Genomic DNA, 14,063 nt, shown 5'->3' on the forward strand with positions numbered 1-14,063 from the left:
TAACTACTGAGTTAACTGAGTTTTATAGTGAAAAGAGCAGCTTTATTGGTCAAGATTGAAGGCTCTATATTGCAGGAAATTGCACGTACAGGTTAATTAAATTCAAAAGAAATCTGCAGTGGAGGGGGTCGTGCCTGACGCCTTCCAAACCACCCCTTGCCTGCAAAAAAAAAAGAAAAAAAAAAAAAAAAAAAAGGCTGGGCACCTATCTGGGCTAAGCCCCGGATCTCCTATAATCCTAAATCCGCCCCTGGTGTAACGTGTGGAAGGATCACACTACCCCCCTTAGATCCTATCCGCGCTGAGCAGGCGCCCCGACCGAACTGTAGGAGTCGCTGTTTACAACGACCCGGACCCACCCCACCAGCTTTCCCACCCTCTAATACAGCCAATTGTATTAGTGTGAACGGCCAGCCAAGCTGTGCGAATCCAGCGTCTCCGGTGTTGGTGACGAACGCAATCTCCGCTACGCCACCTGACCGCCTCTCTACCTTTCATTATTGATGATTATCAGATAAACGCACACATTGGCCGTATTAGGGGGTGGGAAACTGATGGGTGGGGATCGGGCGTTGTGGACAGCGACTCCTACAGGTCGGTTGGTGCGCCTGCGCAGTAGAATCAGGAAGTGTCGGGGGCAGCGTGAGCCTCCCACGCGTTACTCCTCGCCACTGAGAGATCGAGCTGCGCAGGTGAAAAGATGCGACTGCTGTTACCTCAAGTACCGGAGGGGACTTGTGCTATGTATGACTTAGTCCACATTGCAGCCGGCTTGTGGGAGGCAAGAAACAGCGTTCGTGACAGGGGAGGGTTGAATTGGATGATACGAAATTGGGATGGGAGAAAAATATAGAAAATGGGAGAAAAAGTGGATCAAAAAAAAAAAGTGTTGAAGTCAGAGGTTCGGTGTAGGATTGTTAGTAACTGTCTAACTGCATATAACTGTTTCCACTAGTAACTGTCTAACTGCATATATAACTGTTTCCACTAGAGAGCGCTCTAGGCGGACCCACTCAGGAACACCACCAGGTGGCGAGTATAAATAGAGATGTCTCCTCCCATTCTTTCTCTTCCCCCCAGCCTCTTAGTGAGAGGAGAACTATAGAACTCCTGCTCTGCCATGTGAATAAATAAACACCAAAGATAGAAACCATGCCTCTTGACCACATTATTGTCGCCCTATAGCCGTATTCTGTCAACAAAAAGCCTGATTAGATGAAAGCTCTGAGTGCCTCTCCTTGTAATGGTCAGCCAGCCACATGCTGTCAAATAAACCAGCCTCATCGACAGGTGTGCAGTCAGCAGTGAAGTGAGTGAAGTCAGGGTTGATTGTTTATTTCTGCAGCTTCCTCCATCTCTCATGAGACCCCGTCTCATTTTCAAGTGATCTATGGTCATGTTCAGTAGCCTACTCCTATTTAAAATGGCTTGATAACACTGATGATTTATTCATATACATGGCGTATGTATTCTCTGTAAAGAATCATCACACAGGTTGTGAGTGGTAGCATTATAGAAATTGTCTTTAAATGTTGTTAGCCAAATGACAGCTATTACACACTGCTATGTACAAAGGTATTTTTCAAATTATAGATTAATGAGGAAATACAAATATATTGTTGATGGATATTTAATTCCAAAATGCTATAAATCTATATATAGTTTGAAAAACTGCCCCTTTGACAAGACGGCAGTGAGATAAACACAGAATGACACCATCGGAGACTATGTTAAAAATATGTAGTATTGTTTTTAATAGTGCAGAGTAAGTATTAAAAACAGATTGTGTAACGTAATAAAAAGACACATCAAGAGCTTGTGTTGATGAAAAGGAAGCAAATTTGACCAGAGTCCTACTTTTAAATCTTAAAAAGACAAAACAAAACAAAAAAGACACTTCAAGGACGAAGTAATTAGTTTGTGCAGAGAAAGGGTAATCTTTCCATCACACATGTACCTGAGAAAGCAAAAGACAAAACAAAAAAACGTCTATGTTCTTTAAATAAATTTTTCTTTTTAACAAGCACCATTGATAAAATATGAAAAGAAAAACATTGCAATGATTTTCTTTGTAGATAAGTCTACCTTCAGATGAAAATATATTTAATGTGTGTTGAAAAGCCAACAATTCAATCACTATACTGTATATACAGTAGTAGGGACTGATTGGCAAAAGAAAGCAAGGCAGAGCATGAGCGTGAATGCACGTTAAAGCTGTCACTCAAAGGGTACAGCCCCTTCCTTTCAGTTTATAGGTGTGCTGCTACTTCCTCCACTTAACTCCAACCATAAAATGCCTTCTATCAACAATGAGTGCAATGAAAACACTCCATAAAGACGTGTACACAGTCTGACAGCAGAGTGGAATAACAGTGATAACTTGCCTTCAGTGGGCAAGTGTGCGCAACCAGGATTACATGACAGGCTTTACAGAAAGACATAAAATAAATGATTTCACTCATCACATTAAAACACACAATAAATGATTGCCATTGTTTTTGTAAAAAAAAGAAAAAAGAAGCTCATTAAACAGCCATTTCTAGACAAAGATCTTGGCATGAATGGCAGACTGTTCTGTCAAGGAGTGACATAATCTCAGCTGCAATTGAACAAGAAAAAAATAAATAATTTGGCCTTTATGCAGCGTTTCTCTCAATGAAACGACTGCCAAGTATCTAATGTTGACATCGAGAACAAAGTATCAAAACGACAAAGCAATAAAGTACACAATCTCAAAACAGTCATCTTTAGTGGTCATCTGAAATACAAAAACAACAATACTTTTGTTAATATTTCACCGTATTTACACCAGTTTCTGAGATGGAAAACTGTTCATTGACAACCTTTTATTACTATTATGGCGCAGCATTTTCAATTGTAGCTTATATTTTCGAAGGGGGTTGAAGTTTAGTTCACATTCAAACACATACAAACACGGCTTCATCACAGCTTTGTCTTCATGATCCAGCGTCGCCAGACTGATGGAGCTAGAAAGCTAAGGATGGGTGATTATAGACAGTGGTCCATAGGCTGTAGAGTTCTCCATTCTCCTGGTCTCAAATATCACACCCTCTCACACACGGAAATAACACAAAAGAAATGTTTTGATGGGAGGATTTTACAATCTGGAATCCACCCCCAACAAACAGCATTATGTTTCACCAGGAGATCTAACCATAACCCCCAAACAGACAGCAGTTTCACCAGGAGACCTTGAGAAAGTGACCAGTGTCTCGCAACACGCCTCATATTGACAGCTTGGTTTGAACAGGCTTCAGCTGGTGTTACCCAAGGTGCCCAGGGCCGCTGGGATGTATAACTTGAACTCACCAGCTACACAAAAAGATGCCCGCACACATGCACAAACACACACCTGCACTCGTATGATTCTAACAGATAAGACTGGTTAGCAATAATATATTGGTCACTATAGGTCGCCTTAAATCTCAATGAAGTGTGCTACCTTACAATATGCATTTGCAAAACAAATGATGAATAATGATAATCACTAGTAGCTGAAATGACTGAAATGGCACTCCAGACTGAACTAAAATCATAGAGGACCTGAGGGATGTTAGGGAAAAGAAGGTACTTTCAGCTAGAATCTTTCACAGAGACAGGTGGTGAAAGCTATTGGCCTGGTAGTTCCAGATGGTTTGACATTCATGGAGGCGCTCGCTCGGGTAATTACAATCACCCAGACCTCCCCTGAGTAATACAAATGTATTATTGTCCGAAGAGGCCTTAGGACTGGGGTTGCCCTGTGACTGAGGGAGCATCCCTGCTTGTTCACACAGGGACGTATCTTTGATCAGGTAGCACTGATGAGGTCATCTTGAATAATCTCGGATGATCGAGAAAAGAATGATCAAAAAGCAAGATGTATAATCTACTTCACCCATCAAAAATAAAGTCTCATTTGTGAATCTGTATCATGGCTGCCACAAATGTACACCTGTGCTCAAACACTGAGGCTTCATAAAAAGCCCACAAACAGGTGACCCGATCGAGGACTTCACCGATCATGACCGCTCTCTTCCTAAGCCGTATGAAATATCCCCGTCCATTGGTTGAGATGCAGGAAGAAAACCAGCACGCTCTTCCCACTACTAGTGTTATCAACGGCTTAAACCGTTTCAAGTGGTCAAAATGACACCGTTTATAAACAACAATAAAGTCCAGCACCTTGAGTACCGTGGAGGTTTTTCTTTACACAGCGACATAAAAAAAAAAAAAGGGCAGAAATAATAGCGAACAGAGAAATCTCAGTCTGTGAAGGGTCGAGTGTATACCGGTATACGCTAAAAATGAATCCCATCTTTCATCTTCTAAAGATGGATCGGTCGTCTCGACATTGTAGAGAATAAATAGGCTTGAAGAGGCACTGGGGTATTTCAAGGTCTGCTTGGTCGCTCCGGGATTGTCGCCTCATCAAGGCGGTCAAATTCGCCACCTTAGGAAACATGAGCAGAACGAGCAGGATGAGAAAAACAAACGGGACCAGGAGCAGCTGTCTAGAGCCGCCCTGCTCCCCCCAGACCACAGAGAGCCAGGGTTTACAAGTGTCCACAAGTGTCACTCAAACACAGGCACATGCGCACACACACAAGCATCCTCCCACAGGGTTCCCACAGACATTGCAACATGAAATTCAAGGACTTTTCCAAGCACAATTTTCTTTTTTGAACTCATTGGCAGTCAAAAACTAGTATTCTCGGGACTTCCGGTACGAGAGGAAACGGGTAGCACGCGTGTGCTGGAGCTCCTGGTCAAATAAGTAAAAAAACGGATGAATAAAGACCCGAAAAGAAATAAAAAATGGAGATGCAATCAAGGAACAAGGAGGAAACAAGGAATGAGAAGAAGAGAGAAAATGAGGGATCTCTGAGAAGGGAGAATCTGAAGATACAAAATCCCCGTCGCGAGGGAGAGAGGGACCAGGTGGAAGGAGGAGGTGGGCCGGCCGCGCTCGACAGGGAAGTGCCAGGATGGGCGGTCTGCATGCATGCCGAGATATTGGCATAATTGAAAACAATGACGGACGCAATATTGGCGGATATGCAGACAATTACGGACACGATAAGGACCGATGTCGGGAGGCTGGGGGAGGAATTGAAGACGGAGCAGGAGGATATCGGGGGAGAAATGGATGCGGGACTCGAAGCGGTCAATGAAAAGATGGTGGAACAGGGTGAGAGCGTGGCGGCGTTGGAAGGGAGAACGGCAGAGGCGGAGGAATGGGAAACGAAGATACACGAAGTACTGACAATTGCAATTCTACAACAAGAAAAAATGAAGGAAAAGCTGTCGGACATGGAAGGGAGACCGCGGAGAAATAATACCCGGTTATGGGGATTGGAGGACGGAGTGGAAAGGGAGTCTATGGCCCTGTATGTGGTGATGGAGATTCAGAGAGCCCACGGGGCGCCTGCGCCGAAGCAGCCCGCTGGCAGGCCCCCTGAGAGCGGTTACTATTAACTTTTTGAGATTCGAGGTGAAGGAAATGATAAGGAGACGTGAAGGAAGAGACGAGGTGAGACACGGGGAGGCGAACGAGAGGAGTACATAAAGAACGGATTAACCACCCCAACTATAGACAATAATGCCCAATGGAACACATACACGAATGCGCACTATAATCACTGCAGATGGAAATAATTAGGAGGGTAAATATACAACACATAGAATAATTGGAGGAGTAAACATGCTACACACAGAGAATGGAGAACTATAATCACACAGAGGTTTACACACATTGGACTGGGATGAAGGAGAGTCAATGGAACATGGGACTCGAATCACGGGAGGACTGGAAGGTGGGGGTCTCGGAACAGGAGGAAAAGCAGACAGATAACTTTGACCAGGAGTTCTAGCACAATAGACAACACGAATGTTGGACAATTATAGTGAGATGAAGGGGGGCCAAGACATCAGGCACCCCTCGCCACTAGGCAGAGCCCTCTCAACAAGAGAGCCAATACTCTGCACCTACCAGCAGGGGAGAGGGGGAGACTTATGGATCCCCCGTGCACCTTGGGAGCGATTTATGTAAAGTATATATGTTTTAAATGTGCACATGGACAAATATGAAGGACAAAAATTCAAAATGTTGGACATGAAGAGGCTTGGAGAGGGGGGGGTTCGTCTCTGGGGGGGGGGGGGGGGGGGGGGTTCTCCAGTAGGAGGGCTGATCCCCCTCCAAACCGCAACCGGGGAAAGAGTGCGCTTATTGTATTGTTAGTTTTATTTGTGTGCGGTGATGTCGGTGACATGGGAGGTACAGTGGGTTTCCTGGGGTCCTCGGTCGTCGTGCCTGGGCGGTCAGGTGTCGGGGCCGGGGGGGCACCGGGCTTGGCGTCGCGGGGGGTCGGGGGGCCATTGAGGCGTGGTGCTTAGACCTTCTGCGGACCTGGGCTTGGGGCTCTAGTGGGCCAGGGGCCTGGCGGTCGGGCGGGGGTGGGTGGGGGCTCGGCTCTGTGCATGGTGCACCAGGATATGGGGGTGTTCTATCTCTCGGGGAGGAGGGAGGGGTCTCTCACAGGGGGATCAGAGAGGCTGGGCTTTGCCCGGCGGGCCCTGTGTGTTGGGGGGCCGATGGGCGTGGGGGTGGGGCTCTCGGGGGCATGGGGAATAGCGGGCTTGGCTCGGTGGGGGGGGGAGTCCCCTATCCTTTCCTCTACTGGGCCCTGGCCCAATTGATTCAAGGGACCCGTGTCGATGGGGGCCCGGCTACGGGCGCAGCGGCCTAAGATATGGGGGCGCCAATGGGCTCAACTCAGGGGGGTGGGAGTCAGCGTTTAGGCGGTTTGACCCGGGAGAGTGGGGATCCCATGGGTTGTGTGTTGGTTGTGCGTGGGGTGGGGGGCTTGGTGGCATGGGAGGTAGCGGGCTTGGCTCGGTGTGGGGGGGGGGGGGGGGGGGGGGGGGGGGGGGTGGAGTATTGCCCCTCGCCCCTATACTGGGTCGGGCCCAATCAGATTCAAGATGCCCGTGTCGCTGAGTGCTGGACCCCGTGTGGGGACGGACCTGGGATGCGGGGGGAGCCCGGTTTCTAGGGGGGGGAGGGTGGGAGGTTCCTCTTGCGGGGGTCTGGGAAGATGAGCGCAGCCGAGTTCAAGGGGCCTACATCATTGTACTGTTGTGTTATTGATGTTATTGTATATGTTGTGTTGTATGTCTATAAGTGTTCAATAAAAATGTAAGTTTAAAAAAAAAAAAAAAAAGTATTTCTCGTGTTTCGTCGCCAACCGCTCAGCGCCAAAAACGAGTTTTCTCGTTTTTAGATCCTTTGATAGGTTTCTTTTGATCCCCATTCTAAACACTCGCTTGGAGCTGCCTGTGCCTCTCTGGCACTACTGCCTACGTTAAAATTGCAATGACGATCGAATCCCACCAGGGGGGCAGTATCACCTACCTTTTGAACTGGGGATATCAGTTGTCTTTCAGTACTGAGGTACCTCCGGCTGCTTCCCCCTCAAAGTGAATCAGGACATAGCAATCGGTCTGAGATTTGATGCCTCAAACCTATTGTTTCCTGTATGATAGCCATGCCCAATATACACAAGTAATTGCGATCGCGATGGGACGACTGGGATTTATTCATTTTTGGAAACACCTTCTGACTAAGGTAAGGTCTATTTTAGGTAACCTGCTGGTATTTTCTTTTTACCTAAAACATGCTTTATGTATCGATCAGTCGTATTTTACCGAACCTAAAACATGCTTTTGGTAACGATCGCAGTTTCGAGGTAAAATGACCCCCCCCCCCCCTTGATGATTTTGTGAAGAAACATATGGTATATACCTTTGATTTGGAAATATTTGAGTTTCAGAGCGAGCAACCCGAACGATTTGGTCATATGCATATCTAGAAAAAAATACTGGATTATTTTGGAAAGGGGCGATGTTTAGCATGGAATAGCGCACAAACTAAATTATGTAGAAATTAACTGGTTAGTCAGTGTTGGACTATAAACAATGCCTGTCAAATGAGCCATACTATTGTCTCCATAGCTATAATACAGAACACACGATGGGTCCGCAAACATCATGAAAATGGTCAATAACGCTGGCGCCATTGAGTAGAGATGGGAAAACAGCATGGTCAATGAGTTAAAAGGGCATTTACCGGTAAAAGGATACAATTCACTTTTTAAATGCTGTTTTTTATTGAAAAGAAAATCTGATCGAATATTTATGGCTTAAAACCAATTTCCGAGAATTAGTTACACTTTAGATAAAAAAAAAATATTTCTTGATTCAGAACTATTTTATCATGGATGAACAAAACTTTCAATGCGAATGGTTGATTTGAATTGCAATGACTTTTTAAGCACATTGTTAAAAAAATTGGCTGTTTTCAAGGAATTCCAGGCCTTGACTTTTTATTTACAAAAATCAAGCACTTTAAGCACTTCAAGGACCTTGTGTGAACATTGCACCCACACACACATTGGGGCTCATGCAAGAACATTATCTTAAATGTATCTTTCTCGCCAACAAGAAATCAATGTTGGATTCGAGAAATGTTCTTGACCCCCTCAAAATTCTTCTCATGAACGTGTGTGGTTGAATGGCGAATGCTTGGTGCTACAATTTTCTTCAACAATTATCTCTTGAATGGGGAGTCTCTGTCTACAATTCATAGTTTTGCTGTTAACTGTCAACACAGATAACTTTGTCAAAAAGGACAATATGTGATCATTTACCACTTAAAACAGCTTCTACACAGCTTATACAGTATTTAGTTACCAAAGCAACCACTCCCAGCCTTTTAGCAGAGAGATCCTTATTCATTTTAAACATCTTTAAAACTCACATTTCACCTAAAAAAAGCTGTAAATTATCAAAAATGTTCTCAAATATAGATACCCACCTGTGACAGAGGCAGTCTTTAAACATCTCTAGCACACTCATTCTGTCCACTTATTGGAGTTAGGTTTTTGAACAGTCAGAGGTTTTCAAAATGGGAATTCAGTTGTAGGAGATTATTCTTGAAGTAAGAGAAAATAATGATATTTCTTTCAATATTGATGGTGACTGTTGGACATTTGTTTAAAAAGGAAAAATAAAATAAAGATAATGTTAAAAAAATTAAGATTTTACTCATAAAATCACATCACATTACATTTTCTCTGAATATGTTTGTTTTGTAGCAAGTAGTTCTGTTGTTGCCGCCATGTTTAGTCTTACTGATTTCTCCATTCAAAACTGCCACAGTGACACATTTAATATGACTGCCTATTGCTTAGCAGATTGGGAAAAAGGATGAGAAATACTGCTGACCAACCCTATGAGTTACAGGAGATATGGGCAGCCATGGTGAAATCCAGCCTCCGGGGCCGGAAGATGGTGGGTGGGCTATCTCCAGTGTAAAATGTTTACATGAGCATCATCTTGTCTTACTTCACGTCTCTCATCTCCCTCACTCACCACCAATGTACAAACACAGGAGGACCACTGATAAATGTCTGACGGATGTTTAAGAGGGAAACTAAGCAGACGAGTGGGTAGAACACGTCAGTTTCAGTGTAGAGTAAGAGCAGCTCTCCGAAGGAAAAGTCTCTCTTAATATTTATGTTACGGAGGCAAGGGTCATGATGATTTTCCCAAAACAATTTAAAATACATTTATTCAAGCAATGTTGTGCAATGTCTTTCGTTTGTGTGATTCACATTTATGCTGTAGCCTTTTACAAAGGCTCTAATAGGGAGGTGTAGTCTGACGTCACTTTGGACCGCCCGCGAGGTCCACCCTATAGGGATTTATCATTGGGAAAATGGATTATCGGCTATTGTAACAATTCTGCCTTATGAACATTGGCAAGCTTTCCATTTTTGCACAAAATGAGTTCCCTTCTATCACTAACATTATTGTTTAAGCATTTATAGATGCTTAGACACAGAAAGGTACACCATGCAAATGTTCATGCTTTATTTGTTTTAAACGAGACGATTTAGAAATGGGCAATGGGGAAATACGTTGCAATTTCAAACCAGGTGGACCGGCCGGAAACAGCAATGACGTAACCACTACACCTCCCTATTCGGCCGGGGTTGAACCCCCAGTGCTGAACTTTCCAGAAGGCTCACAATTCACTTCTTCCAGAAGATGGTTGGGGCGCTGCCTCCCACCCTCATCATTAAACCTTAGCAGCCACTTACCTTGTGATGGATGGTGGATCAGGAGCAGAAGCTGCCGTCGTCGGGGGAGACGGTGTGGAGGGGAATAAGGCTTTCACACTGCTCACTGTCTTCGGGCAGCCTGGGGGCGGGAGGAGGGCAAAGCCTGTCAATCATCAGAGCCATCGTCTTGACAACTGTTATTAAGATAATAATCCCTGCTTAAACGAGAGCAAGCGTTCAGAGAAGAACGGGCCAGATACTTTGGGAAGCGACGGTCGAGCGTTGTCATCTCATTGTTGGCTAAACTAGTGGGGCTGTAGGCCTCAAATTTATTCCACTGCCCTTGTTAAAATGCCACAAGGTTTCTTCAAGGTTTGCAGTAGATTTTGGCCAAATGCTTGTAAATTCTAGCTGTGGCTGTCAGTAAATTGGTCAAATCTTCTAGCCACATTACCAGCTTATCTTCACTCAGTCTTTTCTCCACTAAAAATGACTTTAGCTTTGCTGGTTCCTGGTAAAGTTGTTCAAATGGTCCAACGTCTCAAAATGTCAATGGAGACCGTTTCTGGCCGCTGCCATGATGAATCGAATGCGACTTGAGGGTGAAGATGACAAATATGACTTTCTAATCAAGATATCAGCCCCCAGAAAACAGACAAAGACTCTCTGTTGAAATGTTGAGACGTTATCAACAACTTCAACAAGTGTTTGACAAATAAGTGGCATGGATTTTATGTTTAGGTAATGGGAGTATGTAAAACGAAACTACATGACATACCGTTGCCCGGGAAAAGTTGATTTCACTCGATGTTCATTTGCCTGGCTGTGATATGAAGCTAGCAAAGTGTAACGGTAGAAAATACAGCCAGGAACCAGCTAATTGAACGTCTGCTTACATTTGAAGCCTGTGTGTGTATGTGTGTATAAAATAAAGTATTTGGGTGCATGACGTGTCTGCCCGTATTTGTGGTGTTTTTCCACTATGTGCCAAACGGAGACCCTTCACACCTCTGAGTAGGGCTACACGATTAACCGGAAAAAAATCACGATCTCGATTCATAGACCTATGCGATCTCATTTCTAAATTATGACGATTTGTTTTTGTTTTACTTTAACACTTACATTTACATTTAGTCATTTAGCTGACGCTTTTATCCAAAGCGACTTACAAGTTCTGTACGATAGAGTTGTACCCTTCCTGATAACCTATCAGCTGAGTAACAATGTTCATCAAAGTGTTGCGTGTTACAGTGTAGGTTAGTTTATTAGGACATGTGCATGACAGTAAGGTTAGTTAGGGTTAGATTATATATATTTTTTTCATTATTTCAGATAATGGTTGAAGAAGTGCGTCTTTAGTCGACGGCGAAAGATTGGACGGGATTCGGCTGTCCTAACTGGGGTGGGTAGTTCATTCCACCATTGTGGGGCAAGGACTGAGAATAGGCGGCTTCTCTTTGATGACCCTCCCGGAGCTTGGATAGGAGTAGGTCTGAGGCGGCCAGAAGATGCAGAGCGTAGGGGTCTTGAGGGTGTGTAGTTAGAGACCATTGACCGGAGGTAGGTGGGAGCGGTTCCCTTTGCTGCACGGTATGCTAGGTCGAGGGCCTTGAAGTGGATACGTGCAGCAATGGGGAGCCAGTGCAGGTCCCTAAGAAGTGGGGTGACATGGGCCGACTTCGGTAGGTTTGAGATCAGGCGGGCCGCTGCGTTTTGAATGAGTTGAAGAGGCTTGGTGGCAGTGGCTGGGAGGCCAGCTAGCAGTGCGTTGCAGTAGTCGAGGCGGGAGATGACTGTTGATTGGATGAGGAGTTGGGTGGCTTCTTTTGTCAGGAAGGGGCGGATCCTTCTGACGTTGCTCAGGAGGAATCTGCAGGTTCTGGTTGTCGCTGCGATGTGAGCAGAGAAGTTCAACTGGTCGTCGAGGACAACACCAAGGTTCTTGGCGGTCGGGGACGCGGTCACAGCTGCATTCTCGACTGTGATGGAGAGGTCGGTCAGGGGGGAGGATTTGGCCGGCAGGTGGAGCAATTCTGTTTAGCTTAGGTTCAGTTTGAGGTGGTTGGTCGTCATCCAGGCGGAGATGTCGGACAGACAGGCCGAGATCCGCTCAGAGACATGGATATCTGAGGGAGGGAAGGAGAGGAAGAGTTGAGTATCATCGGCATAACAATGATATGAACACTTTCTGTGCCGTTCACATAGTTCTACGTTTCTGTGGCCCGACCGTTGAGTGCCGGAAACGTAGATCTACGTTTCTGTTTCGGTATTTATTTTATTCGCTATTGCCATTCATAATTCATCGGGGCAGCCTGTGCATGCTGTACTGAATGTGTCTGAGATCGCAGACGGTCAATACCGCCGCCTACCGCCTTGCGGCCGCTATTGCACTCCATTTGAAACTATGTAGTTTTTTTTCTCTACCGAGCTGCGGCGTGGGGCGGGTCCTAAACACTCCGGCAAAACAAGCGGTTGTACGGATGGCTTGGACAACTGACCCCGCCGGCCCGTTCATGTGCAATGCCAGATAACGTCTGAGACAGGATCGCTGTGGATATCTGGAATGGCGATCAGATAATTGGATTATTCTTTTTGCAGTACACCAGAGACCAGGTAAGGACTCTATATTACCAATATTGCGTTGATTCGATATTTCCCCCCCGCGATTGCAGGGCTCGAAATTAACATTTTACTTGGTAGCACTGGTGCTCCCAACTTCAAAAAGTTGGGAGCACAGGGCGGCTAGGTGGTGCAGTGGGTAAGGCGCTCACCACCAATGCAGGAGACGCTGGGTTCGAGCCCAGCTCTCCGCATTGCTATCAGCTTGGCTGGTCGTTCATACTAATACAATTGGCAGTATTAGGGGGTGGGAAGCTGATGGGTGGGGATCGGACGTTGTGGACAGCGACTCCTACAGGTCGGTTGGTGCGCCTGCACAGCAGAATCAGGAAGCGACGGGGGCGGTGTGCCCTCCCACGCAGACCCCCGACGCTGAGAGATCGCGCTGTGCAGGTGAAAAGATGCGACGGCTGCTTCCTCGAGTACCGGAGGGGACACGTGATGTAAGGCTTCGTCCACATTGCAGCCGGCTTGTGGGAGGCATGGCCTAACAGCGTTCGAGACAGGGGAGGGTAGAATTGGACGATACGAAATTGGGATGGGAGAAAAATTTAAAATGGGAGAAAAAGTAGACAAAAAAATAATAATTGGGAGCACCAACACATTTTTTTTTTTTTTCTCCGCCTGATTTTCTATGCTTTTCTCCCCATCCCAATTTAGTCGTTATGCCAATTCCCCCCCCTCCCCTACATGGTTGTTGTGCGCATGTTCCCCCTACTGGTCGGTACAAGGGAACCCTGAAGTCTACCACATGCTTCCTCCGACACATGCAGAGACAGCCAGCGAGGACTCTCATTAGTGAAGTGTAACGCGTGGGAGGTCACGCTGCCTTCACCACTTCCTACCTTTCGCTGAGCAGGCGCCCAGACCTGACCTGTAGGCGTCGCTGTCCACAACGCCAGATTCCCACCCACGACTTCCCTCCCGCTAACTCAGCCAAACGAGTTAGTATGACGATCGGCCCAAGCCGCAGGCAATGCTGACTCCGGGAGTCGAGACCGCAGCCTCTTGCATTGGTGACGAGCGCAAAACTTTATCGATACTCTGATCGGTTCTTTTAAATTATTATTATTTAAAAAAAAATTATATTTATTATTTGAACGGCTTAAGGCTATATCTGTACTTTATGTTTGTTTGTTGTGTTGCATATTTGAAATAAACTTCAATCAAATCAAACCCCCCCCCCTCTTAACACTTTGGATGCCACGGGTCCCTGTCTCAAAACATGGTTGAATGCCAGCACCCACTTCAATGATAGCGTTGTGAACGCATAAACTATGTCTTAAATTATGGCTATGTGTCTAATCTGGCCGTCGCTTA

General features: G+C 45.6%; 1 protein-coding gene across 4 annotated transcripts in view; it reads right to left on the minus strand.

The window, feature by feature from the left end:
* Positions 1-1,764: 1,764 nt before the first annotated feature.
* The window catches only part of LOC311224878 (solute carrier family 35 member F5-like), a 55,830-nt gene continuing 43,531 nt past the window's right edge, over positions 1,765-14,063 (minus strand). For all 4 annotated transcript variants that reach the window (XM_084310016.1, XM_084310015.1, XM_084310014.1 and 1 more), the window contains 2 exons: positions 10,164-10,263; positions 1,765-4,453 (listed from right to left, as the gene is read on the minus strand). In XM_084310016.1, the coding sequence (XP_084166142.1) occupies positions 10,182-10,263 (82 nt within the window). In that variant the 3' untranslated portion in view covers positions 1,765-4,453; positions 10,164-10,181. The remainder of the gene's footprint in view (positions 4,454-10,163; positions 10,264-14,063) is intronic.

The sequence above is a fragment of the Notolepis coatsorum genome, assembly GCF_963971535.1.
Source record: "Notolepis coatsorum genome assembly, chromosome: 3".
Lineage (NCBI taxonomy): Eukaryota > Metazoa > Chordata > Actinopteri > Aulopiformes > Paralepididae > Notolepis > Notolepis coatsorum.